The 27,802-nt window shown below is 42.5% G+C and overlaps 1 protein-coding gene across 3 annotated transcripts; it reads right to left on the bottom strand.

Annotated features, from left to right (window-relative positions):
• Nucleotides 1-1,091: 1,091 nt before the first annotated feature.
• On the bottom strand, nt 1,092-25,706 carry LOC109985669 (amyloid-beta A4 precursor protein-binding family A member 1). Of its 3 annotated transcripts, none has more exons than XM_020636060.2 (13): nt 25,399-25,706; nt 16,733-18,701; nt 14,747-15,106; nt 14,258-14,297; nt 12,954-13,099; nt 7,372-7,404; nt 7,022-7,108; nt 6,565-6,765; nt 4,611-4,784; nt 3,785-3,997; nt 2,788-2,907; nt 2,393-2,533; nt 1,092-1,620 (listed from the first exon to the last, which is right to left on the bottom strand). In XM_020636060.2, the coding sequence occupies exons 2-13, from the start codon at nt 18,623-18,625 to the stop codon at nt 1,549-1,551; spliced, it is 3,480 nt and encodes a 1,159-aa protein (XP_020491716.2). In that variant the 5' UTR covers nt 18,626-18,701; nt 25,399-25,706; the 3' UTR covers nt 1,092-1,548. The 3 variants fall into 3 exon arrangements, with proteins under 3 accessions (XP_020491716.2, XP_020491715.2, XP_020491717.2); XM_020636059.2 differs by having other exon boundaries at nt 4,611-4,790; nt 25,399-25,705; XM_020636061.2 differs by having other exon boundaries at nt 4,611-4,790; nt 14,747-15,082; nt 25,399-25,705.
• Between the last annotated feature and the right edge of the window lie 2,096 nt (nt 25,707-27,802).

Raw genomic sequence — 27,802 nt, 5'->3', positions numbered from 1 at the left:
GAACTGCCCACACCTTCACTTTTTAACATTATTAGTGTCGTGGTATGAAACCACTGTAAGTAAAAGTTTTGTGTTTCTGCCAGAAATAAGTCAATTCAATCTAAAGCACACTGCTGCGTTTGATGCCTTAGTTGCTTCTCTATGATCGTCCTGCAGGATTTGAGAAAATAAGAGATGTGGTCTAATATTCAACAAGAAAAGGAAAACATGATGAGCACTAAAGAAACAAAAATCAAAGGATGCATATTCGCTATTTTATGAGCTTCTTCATGTCTCTCTGATGTTTAACACAATACCTGTGTTTGCAACATGCTCCTCCTGAATCTAAAATAAACCCTCAAAGATTTATTCATCACTAAATATGCACTTACTCATGTGAGAGGGACGCTGACAGCTAGCTAAAGCTGAATCCTACTGCATTAACATGTGAAAACATGGAGAATGCACCCTGGTCTACATCCAGCAGGTGAAATGTGAACATGCTGGGTGTGACAGCATCACTTGTTTTTATAAAAAAACATATTTATTGCATTAAATCCAGACTTTTCTGATGTTTGTATTGAAAATGATTTTCGCGACAACAACAGATTACAATTAATAGCACAGCTGTACTCTGCAATGTAATGGACCGGCACATTGAGGGAGCAGAGCGTAAAATATAGAGTGCTAAGGACTCAGGTTGCAAACCTCTGACAACTGCTTCCCTCGCTCCAACCTTTCAAGTGTTTGGAGGACCCTAAGGTGGCTGCAAAACTCACAAGGACTGCAAAAGGCAAGATGTTTCATTTTCCCCCCTAAAGGACAATTTTCTGAGCCTGCTCTATTGCCTCGTGATTGGCTGCTTTTGCTAATTACTCTTTGGGCACATACCTGGTCTCATGAGTAGTATTCATGCATCTCTCCCTTAATATTTTCTTATTCCTAACCACCAGAGATGCACATGAGGAGTGAGGAAATATTAAATAAGGATGTACAATCAGTCTCAAAGTGTGGCTTCAGGGCTTACTGATGGACCTTCATTCATACAGGATGTTTAATTAACAGCCCACCACATTCATTGTGAACCCTGAAGAAGAAAACACAGCAGAATGTACTGACCACCGAGTTTATTCAGCAGATTTGTACATGCATTCTCCTTTTACATGACCACACTGTACTTTAAAAGTTCTTTATCATCTGAGCGGCCCTTCCTTTCTATAGGTCCAACATATTAAGAGTACATTCAGATATTACAGCTATTCAACCAAAGATAATATTTACTCTTTTTGCCACCTAAATATGCACAATAAAATCCACGGTTTCTCTTTGGTCAAACATAAGACGTCACACGAACACTCGGCCTAGTGAGATAACCTGCCTTCTGTCACACTGTGGATGTACATGTTTACAGGACAGTTTACTGTACAGATTAAGGCAAGTCAAGTGATATCAAAGAGGATCCGGGGGGGGGGGGGGGGGGGTCGAGGGGATTGAAAGTAACAGAAGGATGGATGGAGAGTAGCAAAGATAGACTCGAGTCGTGTGGGTGAAAAAAAGAGTGAGAGGTGTTCAGATGTAGACAGGCTGCTCCTGGGCTGTCAGCAGACGGTACATGGCTGCGGGCATTGTCTTCATGTGGATCTGGAGCGGAAAGAAAACAAATGGTGTAAATTCAAAGGCAGGAACACAAAATAAGAGACAATAAGATGTGTGAAGAGATGGTCATTGTTTTTGCTATTTTAATGATTTATTTCAGCATTTTATTTTCCAAACCTGCAACGACCAATTCAGCCTTCAGTATTAAATTGTTAAAGCGTAACCATGACATATTAATTAGGGTAAATCAAAGGCTTTACTCAAAGTGAAGCTTGAGAGGAGCGGTCAGTGGGCGATACAATCAAAGAGTTTATACTTCTAAGATCAGGAATGTGACCTCTCTTTTTGACAAATAAATGTAATCTAGATTTTTTTTTTAGTTAAATGGCGACAGGGAATGAATTTGTAAGATCATTTTCATGCTCAGATTGTATATTATTTTAAAGGTGACTTATTCTCCTCCTTTTCAACCAGTGTAAATAAGTCTCTGAGCTCCCCCAAACATGTCATCATCATCATCAACCTTTATTTAAGTTCTCAGAGAGATCATTGAGGGCAACCCTCATTTACAATGATGCCGAGAAAACATACATAAATGATAAACCACGAGGAATGAGATAAAGCTACTACAGAAAATAAAATCAATAAAAGAGCAATGTGTGAAGTGTCTTGTTCTAAATCCACTCTGATCCTGTATTTGATCATGTCTATAAACCCCTCTATTTCAGCCCTGCTCAGAACAGGCTGTTTCTGTGTCTGTACCTTTAAATATGTAAATGAGCTGTGTTTTTTTTGTATACTTCAGAACTCATCCTACCTCTCCCATGGCGTTCGAGAGGATCTGAACGATCTTCTCGTGAGGCGTCGCCACCACACTCTGACTGTTGATCTCGATGATCCTGTGACCGACACGGACGCCTCCCCTCTCCGCGATGCCGCCCCTCATCAGGCTGCAGATCTGTTGCACAGGACACAGTTCAAAAAGGGAGTTAACTCACACCGGGAGAACTTTCACTGTATACAATCAGAAAACATGACCGTGAACATTATCTGTAAGATCACTTGACTGTAGCTGCTGCTGAAGAACAGACACAGGTTTGAGAATACGGTCGACAACACAAGCCTTTCTATGCTGATTTAAAAAATAAAAGCTTGCAGCATCTCTACTGCAGTAGGATCCTCTGTATCTGTGTGATCAGTCCTGATACTCACGATGCCGTTCTGGACGCTGAAGCCCAGCTGGTATCTGAGGTCCGGCCGGCGGATGAGCACCATGGTGACAGGAGGACACCTGACGATGTTCATCTTGATCCTGGACTGAGACTTCAGACCCTTAGGGGAGACAAACAGAAATGAGAAAGGTATGAACACATCACACCAGCCTTCTGATGAATTAACATCTACAGATATCAGGGCCGACTCTCTCATCCTCGTTTCCATCTCTGTGCACTGTCCAAAAGCCCCATCAATAAACTTTACAAAAAAAAGATGATTTCAGAAAAGTACAGCAGTAGTGGCAGATTAAAGTGCAGAGAATTAAGAAGGTTCTGTTGATTAGCCGTGATGTTGATATGGAAACAGACTTTACCTAATATCCAAGCTTTAAGAAAGTTTGAATCGGAAACTAGTGTCAGAATAAGCTGATATGAAGGATAGAAAGTTTGCAGTCAGCTCAGGTGAGTGAAGAGAAACCTGCTTTGAGATTGATAGTGGGTCGTTGTCAGGGTTTGTTAGGGCTGAGCACTTCAGTTTGATTATTTTATGTATTTTATATGTAAAGGGACCACATACATATTTAAGATAAATGTTTACTAGTTTCATATTTTCATTCTACCTGTTATGTCTAACGTCTTGATTGCCGACAAATGAGAATGGAAAGTAAAAAAAAACTTCTTTTGAACTGCAGACATACAGTAGTTCCTGCTGAAACACATTGGATTCATTCAAACATGAATATGTTTCTCTTGACTATTTGACCTGTTGACAGCAAAGAGAACGCTTCACACAAAACATGGGAGCTCTTTAAGTCATCCACTGGCCTGAATATTTCCTCTCTTCTAACAAGGACGGTTTGTTGTATGAACTTGAAAGATATGTCTCAAAGCTTTTTGATATTCTACATAGTCCTTTATTTTTTTTAGTAGAGTATGTAAATCTTTACCCTCTCACTTATATATGTGAGTCAAAATGTTGAGTGCAGCATGCGTACCTTGATGATGCTCTGGCAGGTGTTGAGCGGTAAACCCACCAGACTCGTCCCGTTGATGGTCATGATCTGATCTCCGATGTTGAGCCGACCGGATTTCTCGGCTGGGCCGGCGTGCATCATGCTGGCGATGATGACTGTTGGAAGAATGGACCCCCACCCGGACTCGACGATGACCACCCCCAGGATCTCTCCTTTCTGCTTCTCGATGTAAACCTGCGAGGAAGGAAGTCCCACTTTCTTTAAGCAACTCCTTTCTCCAATTCTTATTCTAAAAAATCATCCTTTGGAAAATGTTCTAAGCAGTCCTCCTCTTGCAGGATTGATAAATGTATAATCCTCTTTTTTAGTAACAGGGAGAATAAGGTTGGACCCATTTTGAGCTTTTCACAGCCAGATGCACAATCCTGAGAAATGGGAGATGACAGTCGGCATTTCGAGCCGTAGAGGAGAGAGGAGAGAGGAGAGTCTGAGAGGTCAGTGCAGGTTTAGCACCTCAAAATCACCTTCATACTTGGGTGACATTTTTGTCTGTCTGTCCCACAGCTGTGACTAAAAAAAAACAGCTGTTCATTGAAACCACTGAAGGGCAAACTCAGAGAGCAGACTGAGCAGAAAATTGAAGATACTGGTTCATTTCTGTTCCAACATTAACAGAATGTCATGACATGACCTGAAGGGATGTTATGCTCTGCATTTGCAAAAAGTCAAGCAGTTCGTGCAGCACAGGTTATCGACCTTTTTTTTTTAAATAAGATATTATATACTGAGTTTTAAGGTCAAGGTTTAACATTCCTGTTCCTGTGCTGCCACCTGCTGGCTAACTCACGTCTCTGCAGTTCTCTGACTTGGAGAAGTGGATGAGGTCGTCGTTGTACATGTCCTGAGTGTTGAGCAGGTCGCTGTACTCCCTCTGGCTCAGGTCCTCGGGGTCGATGCCATTGGCCCTGAGGAACTCCTGGTAGGCCACGCTGAAAGACTGACCGATGGACTGAGCGATCAGCTGAGCCTGACAAAGAGAGGGAGAGAGAGAGGGAGAGAGAGAGAGAGAGGGAGGGAGAGAAAGAGGGAGATAGGGAGAGACAGAGAGAGAGAGAGGGAGAGAGAGAGGGAGATAGGGAGAGACAGAGAGAGAGAGAGAGAGGGGGAGAGAGAGAGAGAGAGGGAGAGAGAGAGAGGGAGAGAGAGAGAGAGGGACAGAGAGAGAGGGAGATAGAGAGAGGGAGAGAGAGAGAGAGAGAGGGAGAGAGAGAGAGAGAGAGAGGGAGAGAGAGAGAGACAAAGAGAGAGAGAGAGAGGGAGAGAGAGAGAGAGAGGGAGATAGAGAGAGGGAGAGAGAGAGACAGAGAGAGAGGGAGAGAGAGAGACAGACGGACAGACAGACAGAGATAAGGACTGTAAGTTTTATCAACCCAGTGGGGATTTAGTGTTCTGAGACAAACTGAGCACAGGGTGTTCAAATGACTTGATTTAGTCCCACTTAAGGACTCCCTCATGCGTTGTACTGAAAGTCTTTGAAGGACTCCAACTCTCATGATGCGTTCTTTACTCATACCAAACTCTTGAATCAATACCAAAGAATACCAATATTGTTTTTCCAAATCAGCTTTTTAGTTTCAAAAAGGGGGAACAAACCAAGGCACTCCTCTGATTAAGTAAAAAGCCTTGATTAGATTGGCTCTTTCATCATGGAAAAGTTAAAAACAGAAGTCATCACCATCAGGTAGCGACACAGACCCCTGAAGAAGGCGGTCTGTTTCTATCTATGTTTTGAACTTTTTCCACGATGAAATAATTAGTTTTTTTTAAATTCCAAAGGCAGCTTCACAACACTTTGTTTAAACTTCTAAACACGCCAGACTCTCGTTTATTTGATTTATTTTTTGCTTTTGTGATAAATTAGACTGAAAACAAAGATAAAGACGGCTCACACACAGCAGGGCTCTGATATTCCAGACATTCAGAGACTTTTTAGCTCCACTCAGCTCCTGCCCTTTTTGTGTGTTTTCTCAATTGTGTAACAGGTTCTAAATGTGGCCTGTATTCAAGTCACTTTGGAATAACAGCACTGACTCAGGCTGAGTATGGCCAAAAATACATTTGCTGTCACCTATTTCAAACCCCTGTGACATAATGTTCTTGCCTGAGAGCTTGTTCAGGCAGACAACCTGTGCTGCACAGATTTCACACTGACAGGCGTCATTCTCACAATCTACAATCACACACATCCTCCCAATAGAGCGGTCTATTTAAGCTGCTCTGGTCTGGCCCTCTGCTCCGTCATTGTCTTGCCGTCTTGTACCAGAGCTGCATTTTAAAATTCCCACCACCACCCCAGCATCCACCTGCAGGGTCTGGGGTCATTACTTCACAATTTCGGCATTTCAAATAAATTTATGAGGAGTGACGAGTCCGGAGCCTCGACACCAAACTCAAACTATGTTCAGCTGCTGCAATAAATATTTCAAAATTGAATCGTAAGTTGTCAGATTTCTTTTTTTTCTTTCTTCAAATAATCATTTAGATTTTGTAACAGGTCTTATAATTGAACTTGTGTTTGACTCGGTTAAACCTGCCCTTGATCCACACATCTGAACCGGGTGCACAGACATGTAAAAAAAACTTCATCTAGCAGCACAAAAAACTCCCAGAATCATCAGAGCATTGCTTTAAATAACATCACACAAAACCAGAGTATTTTTTCATTCGGTCATCCCACCTCAGCTCATAAAATCCAGATCATTATATGTGCAGATTGAAAATGTTTACAAGCGATAACTCACATCCTCTGACTCAAAGACGTGGCAGATCATCCGGTACAGCCGCCTGTCGTCGTGGCTCATGGTGGTCTGCTCAGCAGCGTGGTCTAGGTTTTCCTGCGCGCTGCGGGACCGGACCATCTTTCCCCGAGCCATCAGCACCACCATGTTCCCGATGTCCGCTATGTAGGAGATGGTCCTCAGGGGAAGGTCCATTAGAGACTCCTGATGATCCAAAGAAGACGAGAACAACTCTAACTAAAACAATTTTCTATGGATCATTAATACATGAGACTGTCACATTCACCGGATAAAGTTGTACGCTTCTGAATGAGGCCTGTTGGACTCAAAGGGGATATATGTTACTATACGTGTTTTTTGTAGCACTAAACATATTTCTAGGATCAGATCTCTTGGCACAATGATATTGTCCCCTGATGTATCAAAGATTAAAGGAAAGAGAGTCTGACCATGTTCATACCTGAGTGTCTGCGTTGAGGACTTTGATCCTCTGTGTGGACATGAACAGATCCACCTCAGCTGTGGACGGAGCCTCCCCGTCAGGGCTCTGCACGAGGAGACAAATAAAAACACTGACGTCTAATGCAGTTTACGAAGTCATAACAGAGGGAGGCAAAAAATGGAGAGTCAGCGGGTCAGGAAAACAACAAAACAGTTTTTTTTCATAAAAGGTTGTTTGTATGAAGACAAAACATACAAATTATCTTATGTATTCATCAGCAATCTGTACATTTTTTTACATCCGTACATCTGAGTTATCTTTTATCCAACTTGTAAATCACAAGACGATAACAAAACAAACAAGTGTACCTTCTTTCTGTTCTTCGCCTGCTTCTGAGCCGCCTGCAGCGATCAAAAAATACACACACACAAAAAAAAAACCTCAGAAGAATTCAAACAAGAAAACCCAATCGCCTCATTCACTGTCTGTGATCCAAATGCCAAATTAAAGGACAAAAAGGACCTCAAATATGTGTGTGTGTGTATGTGTGTGTCTGTGTGTGTGTGTGTGTGTGTGTGTGTGTGTGTGTGTGTGTGTGTGTGTGTGTGTGTGTGTGTGTGTGTGTGTGTGTGTGTGTGTGTGTGTGTGTGTGGGAGGAAGTGATGTTACTGTCTATCACATCTGACAGAGCAGGCTGCCAGCGGCCTTCACAAACATTATCAAAAGTTCCTCTTAATCGATGTGACACGGACGACCCCTGAAGAAAAGACGAGCGGCCTCGTGTGTCTGCGGCCGACGCCTCGCCACAGCTCAGGGTTTCATGATTCCAAATGTCTGCTGGTGCTGTCGCACAGTTTGCTCTCTAAACTGTTCAGAGGTTAAAATCTCAACCTGCTGATGTGATTAAAGTGGATTTAATCTGTGGAAATTAAAAAAAGGATCATAGCTTTGAAATGATCTGAGGTGATTCTGATGTGTGACACGCTGTGAGTGAGACATCTTCTCATGATGGATGATGATAAGTTTAGACTTGTTGTATTCACACTGTATTTCACCGGATTATGTCATTTTGTAGGACAACACTAAACAATTTTTAATTCATATTTCACAGAATGCTCAACTGATTCATATCAACCAGTGTAAACTCAATCATTAGTAGCTGCTGTAAATCTGAACTACAGAAGAAGAAGTGGGTAATGTGTGTTCGAGCCATCTTTACAAATTCAGCGAAACAAAAAGAGCTACCCACTTTGTCCACGGGGGTTGCCAAAATCAACACAAACCAAAAGTTCTCTTGCAGGAGCTTTAAATAACAGTGAATTAGTGATTTGATATTAAATTCTACTCAGTTCATCCTTTAAGTCCAAGAGGATTTATTGTGCTGTTTTTGTTCATAATTGGTCAACTCTGGTCTGTTTTTTTAAAAACTGATTTTATTATTTGGATGTTTTATTTATTTGGGCCTTAATGTTATTTGTCCAGTTCTTATGTTGTGTCTTGACTGTGATTGCAGCCTGTGTGTCGGTGTAATTTCCTGTAAAGGATTAATAAATGATCTGTCTGAAGATTCCCTCCTGACATCGCTAATAGAGCCGGTTTACAACAAAGGGATGAACTGGTTGAACTACCTGAAAGAGGAAGGCTCTGTGATAAAACACATGGACAGAATTCAGTTATCTTTTCACTCTAAGGCCGTATAGCTCGATTTATTTGATTGCACATTTCCCCATTTATTTATTTTTGTTGCCGTTTTTGTGACTGCTGATAATCTGCACTGATACATCATACTAAGTACTCATTCATGGTGTCAGAAAATGTGATTTTGTAAACACTGCTATTGTTAAGATCCTCACACTCTCTCTCACTCTGAGCCTGCAGAAAACACGTCATTGTTTCTGTCTCAGCCTCGGCACTGACCGCCTCCGCAGGCTGCCGTCACATCAGCATCCTGAGCCGTGGTCTGACTCGTGACCTGTGCTGGACGTCATCGTTCATACATCACTCTGTCACCTCCAGGGTTTCATCTCTGTTTATTTTTAGCGGACATCCTGAACAATAACCGTCTTTTGATGCCATTGTGGACAGTCCTGCCCGTGGACCTCAGGCTGCCCTCCATTAGAACGCTTATTTTTACACACTGAAATTTCTTCTTTTTTTCATCTGACCCAATAAATCCCTTATTTGAAGCATACTGAGAGTAAGTTAGACATTAAGTTGTTGGAACTAAATGTAGTTAATGTTTAGCTCTAGGTGCAATACATTACAAAACGTCTGCTTTAAATAATTTCTCTATTATTTGTAAATCAAAGGTTCAATGTAATTTAGCGTGTATGTTTTAGCTCATTCATGTTGTTATTTTAATGTTGTCATTGCTGTCTAAAAGACAAATTTAAAAAAGTACAATCTGAAACCTGAGAAAATATGAATTCACTACATTGAGAGTTATTTTTTCACAAGTTCTTAAATACGGACGTGCAAGATGCAACAACTGAATATTTTATCTGTCTGAAAACAACTAAATCTGCTGCTGAATCAAATCCCTCTGGATGGAAACTGACCCTGATCCTGATCTCATTAAATGAATCTGGGATCAGCCAGATGTGAGGGGACCTCATTAAAACAGTTTTGTGGTCCGGTCAGGTCATTCTCGGAGGTAAGCTTACGTTGATCCCCCCTCTGATACTAAAGTCTAACATCCTGACAAACAGAACGGACTTCTTAAGTGTTTCACTTTTGTTTTGTTGAGAGAGGGTTTTCAAAAAAAATCATTTAAAATATGTTTCATTTCACTTTCAAATAAGAGCTTCTTTTTTATTTTCACATTAAACTTAACAGCTGCTGAAGCTGCAGAGCAGTTTGGTTTGAGTCTGTGAGACCAAACCAACATAAAAGTAAAGGTGTCTGATGTCAGTCCCAGCTGCTCCGTGCTGTTTGTCAGGTTAGATAATAATCTAATACTACAGCTCAAACTATATGAACCACTACATACATGTTTAAACATATAAAACTGATGGTACATGATGATGTCTCAAGTGTTTTCAGAGGGAGGGGTTAATTAAGTAACACTGACGTGGAAAGTAAGTTGCGTTAAGAATGAAAGGTAACTGTGATTTTAATTGTGATGCAAATTTTTGCCAGCAAAAAAAGGCTTTAAACAAGAGATCTGTCCAATTGGACGGCCCATTCCTCAGTGAGTCTGTGAGTAGAGTTGGCCCCGGGCCCTAAACGTCATTTTTAGGTTGGTGTGATAGCCATCTGTCATCACAGGTATCAAGGCCCCTCAAAAGACCCTGTTCTTTTCTCATGCTTTTTTTTTACTCTCAAGGGGACCACAAGTTAACCTACAGTATGAACATGATGACTTGAAACTAGTGATTAAGGCCATGACATCATCATCATCATCATCATCATCATCGTCATCATTATCAACCTGCCAGGTGACAACAGATGGAAACTGGCCTGTGGATTTAATCTGGTATATTTCTATGTAGATGTTCATTAATGTGCATTGTCTATTTTAAATAAACAAAATATTATAAATAAAATCAGAAAAATCTATCAAACACTAAGTTCTTATTTGAGTCTACTGCCACACAATCTGACTTATTCCTGCATTTATTGGTGTCGCCCCCTACTGGACAAAAGAATGACTGCAGATAGATACATTACTGAGCCTTCAGCTACATCCTCTTCTTATTCGTTGACTTTGTTACAGACTAAAAGATGAACCTCACTGTAAGAATAAAGTTAAATCACTTCTCTGTATCCTCAACCAGCATGAGTCAGACCACTGCGTCCCAGCAAGTGAGACGCCAGACAGTGAATGACTTATGTATCCCCCCCTCCTCATTACAGAGTCTCTAACCCCCTCCCTCCCTGTAGGTTCCTCAGACCTTAACCGAGGCGATGTCCTTAAACTGTCAGTCAGCCGTCCAGAAAGCACAAATTTGGCTCTTCTCCCGCCCTTTCCCCGCCGAGGACACTCTTCCCTCATCGCTCTGAAATGGCAACCTCTTCCTGCTCATCTCTCTGGCTAACAGAGCACTTTGTTTGAACGCTAGCTTCACCACTCAGTCCCTGACACCACCTACCATCAAGTGGATATTTCTTCTCATGTGAACAGTGAAAGCAGCCTACATGAAACTATCTGAAATGAGCCACATTTACATCCACTCCTCTGCTTTGTTTGTTCTGTGTCTTTCCTTTGCGTGACCTGTATTGGACATCATGCACAGCGACTAGAGCAGAAAGCTGAGTCTTCAGTCTCCAGTGCTGCAGAGCCTTGATGAAGAGTTTATATAACATCCAGTGGAGCTCGTTTGACTAGTGGATCGGGAGCGGTGATCTGTGGATGATGCATTGTGCAGAAACCCGGAGACTCTTTGCCCGCCGACTGTGTTGACTGCTTTTAACTTTAAAAGACCCAAATATGAAGTGAACCTTATAGTTACATCACTGAAATGTCAGAGTGTGCAAAAGAGGCAACTCCAAAATGAAGGAGCTGCTGGTTTGATCTTCAGGATCCTTGATAAACCCAAAGTGTTCACTTTAAGAAGCTTAAAGGTTGTGAAGACGTTGGGCCACGTTGTCACTCTGATGGTTTATTCTCTGTTTAAGGTTTTACAAAACCCGCCACTTAACCTGTATGATGTTCATACTTTGTGTAATGGTGTTGGCATGTTTCTTTATGGTTGTACCATTTAATCAAATTATTAGATTCCAAATGTCTTTTTGATGTTTTCAGGCACATTTTCACAGATTCAGCGTGATAGATTTAGTTTAGGCTGACACAAGAAAATGTTTTTTTCTTCAGATATAAAATTGTGAATTATTTTTCTATCCCAATATATCAGTCTATAAACATTCATCTGTCAAATTATTTGAATGATCTGAGGGACTCGGCAAAGTGAGCTCCTGTCTCTCCTTTTCTCTCTCTCTCTCTCTCTCTGTAATTCATGTCCGACCTCCCGTGTCTTATAGCTTCCTGTGGATCGTTGCTGCTGTCCTGTCTCACTTCCACTATTAATATAATATAAAGTGTTACTGACATCTCTTCAATGCAGGGAATCCTATATTGGGGCGCAGGATCCCTTTCACTGCTGGCACAGCATGACATATGTTTCAAAAGGACTTCGAGCCAGACGTAACCCTGTGAAGGAATCTACACCAGACATTACAAATGATGAAGTTTTTGTTGTTTCCTCTTTAAAAGGGACTTTTTTTCACTTTGTTGTCAAACACTGAAGTTTCTATTCTGTAAATTAATAAATTCTAAAACTATAGGAATTTGTTAGCAAAGAGTGAGACTTACAGTGTGTTCATTATATGTCAATATATGTGTGTGTGTGTGTGGGGGGGGCAACTTGAACTATTATAATTATTATCATAAGTCTGTATGAGCTGTTGTAGATGATCTTGGTCTCTCTGTGCTCATGGTGGATTATTGTCAGGTCCTTGTAAACAAAGAGTAAAGTCTAGACCTGCTGCTTTTTTGTGAGTGTTGTGAGATTTCATTTGTTATTAATCGACGCTTTAAAAATGATTCATTGATTGAATAAGAAAATTGGTCAGCGGTTTAACAGTTTGTACCAAAAGAATTTAAAATGTTTTTTGGCATATTACTGACCATCTATAGAGCTGTTTGGTTGATCTGCATTGTTTCCTCTGCTCTGATTGGCAGGTCAGTGTGATAGCTGCTTGTCATAGCCTTTCCCTGTCATGTATTTACCATTACTAACTTTCATTTGGACCAGTAGTTACAAGTTGAACAATCTTTTTTTTAACTTAAGGTATGTATGTTTTCTGAGGTATTAAAGTGACTGAGAGGTAGGGTCAGTTTCTGAAAGAATTCAGGTTGAAGACAATTTCAAAATCTTATATACATTCTACCGAATTTTTCTTGTGTTGTCACCATCAGAAAATATCAAAACAAACTGTATTTTGCTCTCACCCGGACTCTGTTCATGGCCTCCTGAGCTTGCTGCATGCGGGCGCTCTTTGTAGGCGTCCTCTCTGACAGCAGGTGGGTGCAGCCCAGGTAGGTGGCTGCAAAGATGATGCCGTCAATGAGGTCTTCAGGGTCGCATGGTCCTGGAACTACATCAACCAAATACAACGACTAGCACATTAACAATCATTAAAATATACTGTAGCATACAAACATTTAAAGGTGAGGATAGGGAAATGAAAAGTGTGTGTTGGAGCTGGATCAGGACAGGGGTAATAAAAAACGGTTATGTGTGTGCGTGGTAGAGCTGCACGATGAAGACAAATATGTGATGTGCAATTATATTGTCGATATCGATGACAATATGAAGTGTGATTAAAGAGATCAGTTTGTTTTATATGTCCATCTGCTGTTCTACCCCTGCTTGAGACATGAATCTCCAGGAAACAAGTTCACTAAAGTGTCACCAATGAACTTAAGAGTAGCTTAACGCTGCTTAGACTTCATCTGACTGCTTCAAAGTATTCTGAGGCCTCCATCCAAAAGGTTAAATGTAGACATACTGAGTGACAAAGCCATTTACATAAAACAATGTTTCTTATTTATTGCAATAAATTCAGACTTTACATGAAGTGTAAATTGCAGATACTGATATTTAATTTAGTTTAATTTAACATAATTTATAATCGCTGAGGGAAATACTGGTTTCTGTTATTGAGAGACATGCTTCTCACACACACAAACAGTATATATAGGCTGGACATGCATCAGTGGAGAGATATCAGAGTGGGGCTGCTACACACTACTACATAGGGAGCGCACCAGAGCGGGTTGGGGGTTTGGTGCCTTGCTCAGTGGCACCTTGGCAGTGCTCGGGAAGTGCTCTGGCACCTCTCCAGCTGCCAGACCAACTTCCACAGCCGCCCCCCACAATACAGCAATAGTGATGAAGTTGCGGTTAATTGCATTGTATTAATCAGTGTGTTAGTTAGGTTGGCAAAATGTTATTTTCTTGAATATCATATAAGTGTGTTTGGATCTCTTTTTTTTTGAAGTTCTGTTATAAATAATGATTTTACTTGTGAATGAAATGTGCAAAACATGTGCTAGCCTGATCCTCCAAAATATCAAAACATGATTTTTAATCTGGACTCACTGCCAAAAACATGAAATAAAAGAAATGGATTGTGAAAAAAAAGAAGAACTCTATCTTCAAATCAACAGAAGAAAAAAATGGAGCTGGGAATAAAATTTCAGAAGAAAGAATAATACATAAAAAAAAACATAAAGATTGATTTTACACTCACCGTCCACAAATGTTGGAAACTGAGGAAGAGATCTGCGAATCTGTGAAGGTGAGAAGAAGACAAACCACATCAGCGTCCTTATTATTTCTCCTCACATACTGCAGGTCTCTCCTAACTCATTGAAATTCTGGGAGACTTTTACTGCTGTCAGCCGTTTAGCTGCTGGCAGATAAACACCTCGTAAAAGATGCCCGCCTGCCTTTTCCAGGATTTATCATCCTCGCTGAAAAGGATCCAGTGAGCCCGGCTTTTTTTAGACTGCTTTCAGCCTTTAGCTTGTTTACTTTTAGACAAATTGGCATCTTTCAAGGTAAGCCGAATTTAGCTGTTGGAGGTTCTTGTTTGCACGACTCAGAGATGTGAAGACAACACTGCCTCCTGGTTACTTTGACAGAAAAACTTCAGATTGTGAAGAATCCTGGGCAGGATCTGCAGTTATGAGGAGCGTCTTCTGTTCTATATTTGACATGTTAATTAATGAACTCTCACATCCTGGACAGATGGCGGCTGCGGAGGTGTCGCCGGCTGCACTTGCGGTTGCGGCTGCTGCGCCGGAAGCTGCTGACGCTGTTGTTGGTGCTGACGCTGCTGATGCTGATTAGGCTGCATCTGTGGGTACGTCTGTGGTTGTGAGTATGTCTGCGTCGGCCGGGTGGTGTCTCTCTGCTGTGGATGCTGGCCCTGGTGGTGGTGTTGGTGGTTGTGTTGGGGCTGCTGTTGGTGATAATGTTGAGGAGGAAGTGCTCTAGCTGAGTCAGCTCTGAGCGGACTGACCGGCTCCCGGGCTGGAACTGAAGCGTAGCGGGACGGAGACTCAGACACCGACTGCGAGGGGGAGTGAGGAGAAGACTATCAGGAGGAGACAGAGACAAATAGAAGAGCATTTATTTTAAATTTCCTCTTTGTAAGTGCAATGCATCTACAGCAACACCTTCCTCCCACCATTAATGATTCACAGGGTTTGGGCATCAATCCAAGAAACAAAATGAAATGAGAGCCAGGGATGTAAATCCTTAGTTTGCTTACTTCCCAGAAGCGATGAAGTCTAATCTAATCATCGCAACATGGCAGTTCCAAACTTCTTGGGCAATGTCACTCATCAGAACAGACTTAAATCAGCGGTTCAATATCTTTTTAAAAAAAGATTTATTTTGGGACTTTTGCCTTCAGTGGATAGAGTAGGAAATCAGGGAGAGAGGGAAAGGAGCCGTGGGTGAGACTGAGACCTGGACCGCCAGCTTGAAGGACTATAGTCTCCGTACATGGGGCGTGACCTTTCCACTAGGCCATCAGTGCCCCGGAATAGTTCAGTAATTGAAAAGATAAATGAAAATTGCACCAAGAAATGTCAATAAATGACACCAAAATATAACTTGTTCATAATCAGACAGATGTAGAGGCTTTTGTGTCCATTTTCTTATGACCATGACTCAAGCAAAGCCAAGGACTTGTACATGGAAATGTGTTCTAACTTTGAAGGAAGACAGAAGTAAAGCTTTATGTTGGTTACTGCAGGACACAGAAGTCATACCCTCAGCTCATTCTCACACCAAGGTGGTTCATTTAAACACAACTTCCATCTCACGGATCTCTGCTACATCAATGCTGTATACGCTGCTGCTGATGGCAAAGCTTTGCCTCGGCCATCCAAGGCGCCTCCTTCCTGCCTCGAGCCATTAGTTCACCCTTTCGGGAGGTTTAGCGCTGCGCTCCCTGGAAACCTGGGACATGCTGCTGCTCCGCTAACCCAGGGAGAATCTTTCAAGAAGAGCCTTCAACCCCAAGCTAAACTGTGAGTCCACTTCACAATGAAATGATTACATGTATAAAGAGAGTGTTCCTGACTGAACTGAATTTTTAAAGAAACAAGTTGCAGTGTTTGGTGTGAGAGAACACTGAGAGACCTGCAGGATGCAAACAACTGTTTCTAAATATCCTCCATCCTGCAGATGTTGATGAAAATAAATTTAAACAAAATGAAGGCTCTGCCATGTGAGTGCTCTCCTAAATGAATAAAAGAATGTTTTACTGTAGGGCGTCTTTACACATTCAGCAGTGTTTCTTCTCTCTCAGTCAGGCACATCATACCAGTGCAAACTGCTAGAGTTAAGACTTTAATCTATATTTTTGATTTAGCTTTTTGATACTATTGCATGGGGAAATCATGAATGTATTTTCTGGACATCTCCCATTTCTTAGTACTAATCTATAGTTAAAGCTGAGAACAAGAATCATTCCTCTGGCTCTTGAGTTGAAAGACTTAGATACATCCAGGGGAATCAGGAGAAGTTAAGAATAAATCATAGTTTATTTGGTCTTTTCCCTTTTAGGATGACGTAGGATCCTCTCATGAATGAAGTGTTTGTTCAAAATCCTGAAAGGTTTTGGAGAACTGATGACTTGTGAATGTTTATTTTTTCTCTAAAGCCTGGAAGAAACGTTAGGATGGTTTATTTCTTCAATAGTCATACTCACATGTCCAGCTGTGGTCTGCAGCGGGTAAAGGTCCTCTGTGGGGCTGCTCTCCTGCCTCATCACCCAGATCGGCTCCACAGGCTGGTCAGGTGTGTACGGGGAGCGGACTGCCTTAATCTTCACCTCCTCTATCGCCTCCTTAATGTCTTTGATGGCCAGGCTGATGGCGTCTCCTGAGCCCCTCGAACCTTCCTCTCCATGGTTACCCATGGCATTCCTCTCCTCCTGGGCGTCACCTGAGCTGCTCTGCCAAGACAAGGGGCTCTTGGCCTGGGTTTCTCCTGATCTCTGAGCCGGCCTGCGACCTTTTGGAACAGGACTTTGATTCCCGCCGTCCCCCTCGCTGTCGGACTGTCCGTCGTAGTGGTGTAGCCGGCAGCCGACAGAGCGGTCCAGAGGGGAGTGATGGGAGATGCGGTCTCTTCCCTGCCTTGGGGCATAATGAGAGCCCTTGGTGGGGGAAGGCGGAGCCCCTTTTTGTACATTCTCCTGTCTATGGCTGGTGAAGGGCTCTTGGTGGGACTCCTGACGGGCTTCATGGGGCTCAGGCCTCCAACCAGATTGCCTGCGAGGCTCTCTATGCGACTCAGGGTAGGATGTCTTCAGAGGCTCAGGAAAGGAGTTGGGATGGGATTTTGGCTCTGCGTATGACTCATACACCGGCTCCTGGTACGATTTTTGGTGGGACTCTGAGTAAAAGTCTGCATAGGTTTTAGGATAAGATTCCGAGCCGGACGTGAAGTGTGACAGCGAGCAAGACTCGGAGCAGTCCTCATCATCATCGTCATCATCCTCGGGTAGGAGATCGTTGTCGGGCAGGGGGCTCATGCTTGCGTCCTCGCTGAAGTGGTCCAGCTGCGGGAAAGGTGGGACGTCCGGGGAGGAAGGTGGAGTTGGCGAGTGGAGTGGCGGCGGGCTGTGCAGAGGTCCGTCCATGCTGAGCGAGGCGGCGCTCTCGGTGTCCGAGCAGAGGTCGGTGATTTCACTTCCCTGAGCCGCGATGTCCTCCGCCACGTCCTCCATCGCTTCCTCCTGATCCTCCTCCACCCTCTCTGCACACTCCTCTGCTGCGTCGTCGTCATGACTACAGCTAAGGCGAGCTGTGGTGGAGAGGTGGTCTCCGTCATCCTCTGTCTGCTCTTGTTCTTCTCTGCTCCTCTCCTTACCTTCCTCCACCTCCTCTTCACACTCCACTTTATTCTCCTGGATGTCCTGGTCCTCCTCCGCCTCGGCAGGAGGAGTGTGTTCGTGGTGAAGTTGCTTGTTGTGGGCAGTAGAACCAGGTGAGAGGTGGGTGGGGGTAACAACAGCTATGGGAGTCTGGTGAGAGGATGCCCTGTCCTGCGATTGGTCCACAACAGGATCATCTGACCTGTGTTGCAGCACCTCTCCTGGACCCTCCCTTTCCTCAACAGGTGAAGCATCCTGCGTCTCTTTGATTGGCTGCCTCTGCCTCTGACCTCTGAGTCTAGGGTTAGGGTCACCATGGCGGCGGTAACGGGCGACACCGGGGCGGGGCTGCTGGACGGGACGAGGCTCGTCCTCTCTGCCCTCAACACCGTCCGGCCTGCAAGGTGCTGCCTCTGGGGACAAACCAGGACTCTGAGCCTGGCCCTGGCCCTGCCCCTGCCCCGACGGAGGCCGCCGGCGATGCCGAGGAGGACCCCGACCTGAGGGTGGTTGGTGGTGGTGGTGGTGGTGAGGAGGGTGGTGATGGTGGTGGTGATGATGGGGATTCGGTTCCCCGTCCTGGTTGAGCATCTGACAGGGCCTCCAGGAGCGGCGGACAGGGGGATCCCCGGCTGTCGATCCGTTGGCCTGCCTGCTCCTCAGAGGGGCCTTCTGCTCCTCGCCTGCTTCCCCTGATGCCTCTCCCTGATACTTCTGGCTCATGGCTCTGGCGTGATCTAACTTTATTTTTTAGAACATGCTCCACTTAGCACCAAGAAAATTCTGCTCATGGCACAACCTGGGAGAGACAGAGGCAGAAAATAAATAGAACATTTTAAAAAATAGGCAAACGATGCTCTAGTAAATGCATAAAAAGAAAAAAAGAAAAACATTGTTAGTACTAAGGATGCATGTATCTGTTGAACATCAGTATTGCCCTGATGAGTGCATCAAGTCTAAACACTGATTAGCGGGTTATTTCTTGTTTTAATCACCAGAACTTGCAGTCAAACTCCTGCACCCTGTCTAGATTGCACAAATACATGAGCAACATTTCGGTTGCCAGTGTGTTTGTGCAATTTAGTATTTAGACTGGGTCACCTCCTCTGCTCTCTGTTTGTTTGTAAGAAACATAAACCTAAATGTTGCATCTTCATGAGACACAGACGTCAGTAACCCGCTGCTCTCTCCTCTTCTCTTACGACAGCGTTTGGTTAAAAATAAGACTTTTTGGATAAGATGATCATTAAATAACAGAAATATTATAGTTTAAAAACACTTGGTATCAGGAAACTATCAAGGTATCATCATTTTGACAACCTTAACCCTGAACTATGATCCCCTCTTTGTTGTCATTTTTAAACTCCAAACTGCTTTGATGAGTTAAAGGAAAGATAATGGTTTAGACTATTGGACACAATTTACAATATATAATTGTTAATATTTTTATCTCTATTTAATCATTCTTTATTCTCAGTACAACATTATGATGCTCAATTAGGAATCAACAAATGTCCTTTGATACAGTATATATATTAAAATCTATCGGGAAGTCTACTGGTGGTGTCAGCCACGATGGTACTTAAGCTGTTGTCTGTCTTTCATAACACTCTCCTCTCCAAATACTGCATCTCTTTGTTTTCTTAACCACTTTGTCATTTTCTTCAAATAAAAGCTAAATGACAATATTTTTTGGGGAGAAATGTTGTGTACAATAAAAACAAAAAAATGCTAATTTTACTCAAACACAAACCTTTAAATAGTAGAACCAGGGAAGAACAGATTAGAGCAGTAAGTGTGTATCTGTATATAATTGATGAGCATGAATAAAAGCCTACATTTTTTTAGCTTCCCAATGTCAGCACTGCCTCTGATGAAAATGATAACTGTTTAAGTTAAATTTTTACCATACCAACGCTAATTAAGCCATAGCATAGCACACACACACACACACACGCACGCACGCACGCACGCACGCACACACACACACACACACACAGGAACTCCCTCTCTCTATATTGCCAATAGCAGAACCCTAAATCCAAGGGGATTCATCTGGGTGTGTACTACACTTTAATCTGCACCACGTTCATCCGTCCAGCAGCAGCTGGCAGATGGCAAAGGATAGGAAGAGAAAAAAGGAGGAGGAGTAGGAGGAAGAGGAGGAGGAGGAGGAGGGCAGAAGGACAGGGAAGGATATCTCTGGTATCAGATAAGACCTGGCAGAGAGACGAATAAGGCTACGATGTGAATAATAAATACCCTCAGTGTGAGAGAGAGGCCCAGTTTTGATATTTATTTTATATGACAGGGCTATCGGGGTTCCCGTCAGTTCGCTCTTATCATGACCTTCAACATGTCCGAGGTCAACGAGCTGAGAAAGGACATAAAAAATGTAATCCTTGTAGCTGCTTCAGGAACAATAAAAAGAAGAAAGAGACGTATGCTTATTTTTGAAAGCCTATATTTATGTTTCCTGCTTCTCCATGATTCAAACAAGCTGCCGTCATACGTCTTCTATTGAGACCGAACAATCAATAAATGTGGGACTGTATGTAAGAAACATCTGTTTTCATCCTCGTCTTCCGATCTCAGATAAATGGTTGCTGACTATTTACTGTGCACTCCTTCAGTGATCTGTCTGAAATCCAGACATTATTGTTGTTTGAACATCAAGATTATCACAAACTCAAGGCTCAATTAAAGAAGATGGCAAGTTAAGAGTCGAGAAGGTAAAACTTGTACTATTTTAAGAGCTTCCCTTTATTTCTTTTGCACAATACAGCATTGCCTCTTTGTCAGTAATGTGCTTAGAAAGGATTGCAAATAAACATTTCCTCTACAATAGATGTTGCCTGACAGATTCTTTGAGGAAAAAAAGGCGACAAACTTAAAGGAGCAAAATGTCTCGTGTCACTATGTCTCTCTTAATTTAAAGAACACTTGTGCAATGGAAAAACCCCTTTGTCTGCTGAATGTTAAATCCATTTGATTAGAAGCTGGGCTCTGTTTTCAGGTATTTTGGTTTAAAAAATAATTTGGAATCCCTCTCGTAGATTAATTCAGCCAGCAGGTGAATAAACTGCAGCCCATCAATAACAACACAACTGAAGTACGTCCACTACAGGCGCTTCTTTCTGTGTCCGACATGCTCAGATTGTCATCCAAAGTGTGTGACTGACAACATTACAGAAGGGATTCCTCAAAGAGATACACTTCTTTTTAACAAGTAGCAGCTATTACGTCATCCTCTACAAACTTATCAGACTCCATTTACAAAAACTGTATGTATGAGAGTTGCTGGTCTGCCGTTGCCTCGGTCGGTCACAGTTTTGTGTTTGAACAGTTCTGCTCTGCTCAAACATGACAAAAAAAATAAAAAATTCAGCTGTGGCCCACCTCTACTGCGTTCAACACAAAATAACCCTTTTTGTTAAGTGAGTCTTGTTGTTACTAAGCAAACAGTGTTGCTTACAGTTATTTATGGTGAAAGCGGAAAAAAAAGCTTTCTTTCAGTTGACGCACTTTGACCAGGAACTTTTTACCTACAGGATTATGTTACTGACATGAAAGCCTGCTTTGCACTTTTGAAACAGAAACGATTTACAATGGTGCAACAAACATTTTGTACTCATAAGTCATTGAGCCTAAAGTGTATGCATTAAAATAGACCCCGGAGTTAAAAATGCATACTGTAAATGCTACTTCAACGTGATCACATTTTCTCTTTCAGTGTAATAATAATTGAAGATGTAACTTCAACAAAATGTGTGTAACTTGTTTTTGGTCAGTGTTTCTTCTTCTGATTATAAGATAACATAAGACATGCTTTATTAATCCAACAATGGGAAATACAATTTGACATACCGTGTTGTTGAACATGCTACACACACGCACACAGGCTCAAACAGGATCCTATGGACATGCACTAATGGAGAGAAGTCAGAGTGAGGGGGCTGTTTTCTGTTTGGTTTTGTATCGTTTCATCTCTTCTGTTTGTTTTTTTGTGCCTCATTTGTCATGTATATGTCACCAGTTTGTCACGCTATTGCATGAAATAAAAAAAGATTGAGAGGGGGGCTGCCCACATCGAGCGCTTGTGAGCTGTTAGGGGGGTTGGTGCCTTGCTCAAGGGCACCTCAGTAGTGCTCAGGAATTGAACAGCTAATTTCCAGACTTGGTCCGTTTGAACAGGCGACCCTCCAGTTCCTAGCCCAAGTCCCTACAGACTGAGCTACTGCCGCCCCCCTTAACAAATTCTTAGTATTAATTCTTCCTCTCATATCTATAGGATTATGTAAAATATATTGGATCCATTTTGATCATGTGAGCTTTCTTTTTATAATCAAAGTAAATGTATGATAAGCCCTCTCCTAACCGTCAATTACAGCAGCTTGTCTTGAATCAACACGTTAGGATTAAGCAGCAACAGAAGGTTTACCGACGTGTTTGTCATCTTATATGTGCAGAGATATAAACTCCAGTCTTTTCAAATCGAAGTCGAGTACATAGAGCCGACACAGAGGGCAAGGGTTAACGATTATCCCTGTAATCTGAGCACGAACCACAACTGTCAGGGACAGAGCACAAAGGGATGCAACAGGAGTCAGGGCGGACTCCCCGGGTGGCTAATGTGTCCCTCTGCCAGGAGTTTTAGGACTGGATGGCATCGGGTTGGGCGGGTCAAGGGGGGGGGTCAGAGAGGAAGGGTGGCCCGGGTCACAGATGGCCCCTGGCAGCGTGGCAGAGAAACGCACAGGCCTGCAGAGCCGTGAGCCGAGCGCTGCACGTCCATCTGTCAGGCTGCAGTGAAAGCTGCGGGGTGGGGGATTTACTAGCCCATTAACTCGCTGATCTTATACTGACAGACAAACACACACTGACAACCACACGTGTGCTATACAGACCTGCAAGGACTTTCACTGATTATTGACCTAACTTCAACTTCCTCCACTAAACTGTAAACCCTTAATGTGTGGCTGAGTAGGTAAGGCAAACAGAATCATTCTGACTGTAGTTTTCAACTGATGATCACTGTCACCATATACGTGGCTGTCAATTGTCATGTATCCTATAATTCATGAGGAAACTGTGAAAAATGACCATCAATATTTCTCAAAGGTGATGTCACAGTGTGGTGATGTGTTGTGGATGAATTTTTTCCATTTAGATGGATCTTGACCAATGAAGTGTCAGCTGAAATTGTAAGTTAATAAGGAAATACCACAGACATACAGTATCAGTATTTATGGATGCTTGTTCAAAACAGCCAAATACAGCCATTTGAAAACAATTCTCTGGTTGATCTAAAATAGTTTATATCAAACAGTGAGTCAGTCCAGTGCCCACACTCAAAAGTTTACAATACTCTCAGCTGTTTCTGTTGTGATTTGCATTAGAATAAGTGGACGATGGGTGACCATATTAAATATTCTACTTTATTTGTTGAAGAAGGCAGCCTTCTAACTTTTGTTTAGTCATATTGATGCACCACCCACATAGAAACAGATCTATTTTAATGTTAATTCAAATATTTAGGTTGGATTTTTACTCTCCAGTATTTTTCTATTTATTTATTTATTTAACCAGGTTGGTCCCATTGAGATTGAAAACCTATTTTTCAAGGGAGACCTGGCCAAGACAGGTATAAGTGTTTCTATATGTCTTAAAATGTTGTGTGAAATGTTTCAGGAAGTATTTTACACTGTACATTCTCATAAACAATGTTTAGTTGCAAGAATAAAATGACCACTTGAGTTCATTTTACTCACTCTAAACATTTATATAACCACAGAAAACAGTCAATTTTCCAAATGAATAAACTGTCAAGTTCCATTTATTGCTTGTCTTTTAAAGGGATGACATTTGTGAAGTTAAAAAAAAAAAACTGCACCTGAGTCCTGCAGTCAAACACAGCTGCCAAATATCCAGGAGCAGTAGCTGGTGAATCATTTGGATTCTGAAGGAAGGATTTAAAACTAATCTTGGGCGTGCTTGTTTTATCTCCAGATGTGTATTTATGAAGAGGGTGATAGACTCAAACTCTCTGCACTAGATGCTGCAGTGATCAGGTGAATGCAACATTAAAGATACATCTGTGAAATAGAAAAAGAAAATGCATCATGTACAGTGGGTGCATCGTCTCACAATCTTATCTTGCACACACACAATCCTGTGTTTCAATGTTGTCAAAAACAAGACATGGCATATTCACCATGAAACCCTTTTATCTGCATAAACACAAAGTTTATTGGTTGCTGATTCCAACCCAATCCATTTAATATCCTTTCAAACAAATCAAGAACATTGAGGCATGGGGGCGCCAGTAGCCTAGTGGTTAATGTGCTCGCCCCATGTACAGAGGCTTGCCCTCCAAATGGGCAAAGATTCGAATCCGATTCGCTCGGTTCCACATGTCATTCTGCACTCTCTCTCTCTCTCTCTCTCTCTCTCTCTCTCTCTCTCTCCCTGATTCATGACTCTATTCACTATCCTCTCTCAAAATAAAGGGATAAAAGCCCCAAAATAAACCTTAAAAAAACAAAAAAACACTGGCGCATATCACCAGATCTGCTTATGATTTGCTGCATTTTAAAACAAATAATGTAATAATAAAAATAAACATATTCAAGCATTTAGATGTTGGTTAAACATCACTTCAATTTAAAGCTTTAACTATGGGCTCTGGGATATTGTAAAGGGCATCTTTGGTTTTCCTAGCCAACGACGAAACTGTTCATTAAAAATGACTGTCCTCACTTTGGAGGAATCTCCTCATCTTTCTATTCTTGGTATCATGATTCATCCTCTTACATATCTCTCCCCATCCCTCTGCCTCTTACACATTTACACACACACACACACACACACACACACACACACTCTCTCACAAACACACACCCAGACGCGTTCAGACATATGGTGCATGTTGGGATTCATCAATAGTCGTATTGCTTACATTATGTTTACATGAAGACTACGCCATTGCTCCAGAGGGAGACCTTTAATCCATGAACAAGTGCCAAACTGGCAAGTGTTTTTTTTTTTTTTTTTGAAAGGCTTAATGCTTCTTAAATCTCCTCCAATGGCCTTGAATGGTTTTATGTTAAAAGGGCAGAAGCTTTTCCTTTTGGGACTGTTGTCGATTATAATGTGTCCTGCATCCTGTCTGCTTGAGATACGGTAAAAACCGGATGCAATCCATCTACATGATAACGTTATTCTAGAGAGGGTGCACGCAATCCGGGCTTATTTCTTCCTATCTGACTGCATAACAAGGCTGACAGCTATTTCAAACAAGTGCAGCAGACTGTCACCTGTCCAAATGCTTTCCTTTTACCCTCTTCTCGGTCTGGATTAAATCTCCGCAGGTGTCGGATCCGCCATAAGCGAAAACAACCCGAACAAATTCCTGCCCCCCCCCACCCCCCTCCTGCCCCCGCACAAACCCCGGAGTCCCCCTGACCGGCTGCCGGACAGGACATTCACTCCATTACCTGCATGTCAGTGGAGGAGAGGCCCGGGTCCGGCTGCTGCAGTACTCATCGTCCCCGTTCCCGTGCCTTCTCGCTCCGTTTGGCAGGTTGGCTCGGTTTGATTCTGTTTTGTCCCTCCAGACAACTTGGTCGGATTAAAGCGGAGAGCTCAGCCCCTCCTCCTGCACCGTGACATCAGAGCGGATTAGCGATGCACAAAGCGCCTTTACAAACAGTGCTGATGCTGGTGGTGCAGAGCAAGACACACAAGCGGTGCTTTACGGCCATGAGTGAACCCTCATCCCTCCCACTCCATCAGCTGCCTGCAGAGAGAGAGAGGGGGAGAGAGAGAGAGAGAGAGAGAGAGAGAGAGAGAGAGAGAGAGAGAGCTGCCTGCTGTAACACCGAGCTCCTCTGTTCCCACGGTCTGTCGGGGGTGTCGCTGTTATCTGCTGCTGGAGCTCTCTGCTTGTAGTTGAAGTTAGTTAATCAAGATCCCCATGATGCATCATAGAGCCGGATGGGAGAGCAAGTGTCATCCCTCGAGCGCTTATTTGAGCCCAATCACTGCAGTTTTAGAGAAGCTTTTTTGAAGCATAGCTTTGTATGGAACAATCTTTGTTTTTTTTTTTACAGGAACACGGTGAACTAAATAACAAAGGCTAATCCCGAGGACAATCAGACTCCCAAAACAGAAAGTTATACAAAATGCTATAAAAAAAACCAAGTGGTGTTAAAAAAAAAAAAAAAGGAAGCCAATGCAGAAGTTTAAAATCCTGCAGTTCATCGAGTGTCCACTTGAGGCATGGCTGCTGAAGCATCAGAAGTCACATACACACCCATACATTTTTTTTTTAATCGGTAGGAATTAAACATGTTTACAGCCTGGTTCAAACAACGAAATTGGTGTGTTTAGCTGATGTCTCGATTGGCACACGTTGTACACGGGGTGAATTTTGATGACTCGTCCATTTTTTATTTGATGAAGATAGATGTTATTCACAATAAGCAGCGCAGCTGACCTAATGTGGGTGCGATTTAACTGTCAATATGTTGACTGAAAGTTAAGTTGAGACATAATTTCCAGCATGGCAGATAAAAGAACATGATTTAAAAAAAAAAACATTAAAAAAGTTAAGAGTAACTTTTTTTGTTTGGCTTTATAAGAGTCAACTTTATGGAACATTTTTTGTGTTGCATTAGTCTTCAAGCTGATAGGTTTGGTAATTGCTGTAACTGAATACATCAACATATACCTCCTAATATTAGGAGGTTCTATATTAATCAAAGCTTCATGGTAACTTTACTGAGACCAGACTTGAGAAATTGAAATTAATATTTTGGGAAAAGAGCTTTTTTTTTGTTTGTTTTGTTCTCAGCGTCATTGTGTGAAAACAAAAAACAAAAACCCTCTGTCTGAATTCTGTTTTTTTGGCTGACATGTATTCTATGAGATACAGTAACTATTCATAGCTGATACACGATGTACAGACTGGAGTGTGAAGAAGGGGGGGGGGGGGGGGGGCGGTGTTTGCGGGGCTCCTGGCACGATAATCCAGTTACATTTCTGTGTCATAAAAGGCCTGGTGGAGTAGATCAACAGGGCCTGTGTCTGCACATTGTTGAGCCCTGGTAACGCATTCTCACCTAAGTCACGTGCGCCCTTCCACCGAAGCAGCCGTTACCGTGACAACAATATGTGACGGAGGATGGTGATGGTGTGGAGTGGTATCCATGGCATCCAGTCTTTTATTGCGGCCGCGTTTTCTTTTTGATCCCACACAATCAAGCCTCTCCAGATCTGTAAAATTAGTGGCTGTGAACTTTTGGGTGAAAGTGGAGGCGTTTAGGGGACACGGTTTAAAGTCCAGAGCCAATCAAAAAGCTCCAAAATAAAGAGTGCAGTTTGCAGAATCAGGTCATCAGTGTATCTGAGGTAGCAGTTTCACGCTGCTGCAGGCGTTAACTCATGTCAAACAGCCTATATATCGTGCTCTGAGTCAAATTCACTTCTGTTCTATTTCCAGAGACATCAATAATTTGTTGCCTCTCTTTGCATACATGGATGTGGGTATGCATGCTCTGTTAGCGGTAAAGCATGCAGTGAGGGTAGACTGCACCCATTACTGGAATTAATGCACATCAATGTTTTATATCGGCCCTTTGCAGAGTCGTTTCCTATCACGCAGAAAGCCATCGCCTCAAAATGCACGCTGCAATTTCATGTTCATGAGACTGTCGGGCTGCATCAGATAAGATAAGATCATCTTTATTGATCCCCGATTGTGGGAAGTAACATGTGATTGGTAAATGGACTTGAGCTTGAATAGCGCTTTTCTACTTTTTCTTCTGACTACTCAAAGTGCTTTTACTTCGCAGGTCACACCAACACTCTCACACACTGATGGTAGAGGCTGCTATGTTA

Source organism: Labrus bergylta, chromosome 17 (genome assembly GCF_963930695.1).
Source record: "Labrus bergylta chromosome 17, fLabBer1.1, whole genome shotgun sequence".
Taxonomy (NCBI): Eukaryota; Metazoa; Chordata; class Actinopteri; order Labriformes; family Labridae; genus Labrus; species Labrus bergylta.
This window is presented reverse-complemented; position numbering and strand designations above follow the sequence as displayed.

What these genes read in the sequence shown, in the direction of transcription:
- LOC109985669 (XM_020636059.2), bottom strand. Translation starts at nt 18,625, where the DNA reads ATGAGCCAGAAGTATCAGGGAGAGGCATCAGGGGAAGCAGGCGAGGAG. An exon ending in AGCCGCCATCTGTCCAGGAT is followed by an intron (nt 14,298 to 14,746) that starts GTGAGAGTTCAT and finishes TCACCTTCACAG; the next exon opens with ATTCGCAGATCTCTTCCTCA. An exon ending in CCTGCCAGAGCATCATCAAG is followed by an intron (nt 2,908 to 3,784) that starts GTACGCATGCTG and finishes GTCTCCCCTAAG; the next exon opens with GGTCTGAAGTCTCAGTCCAG.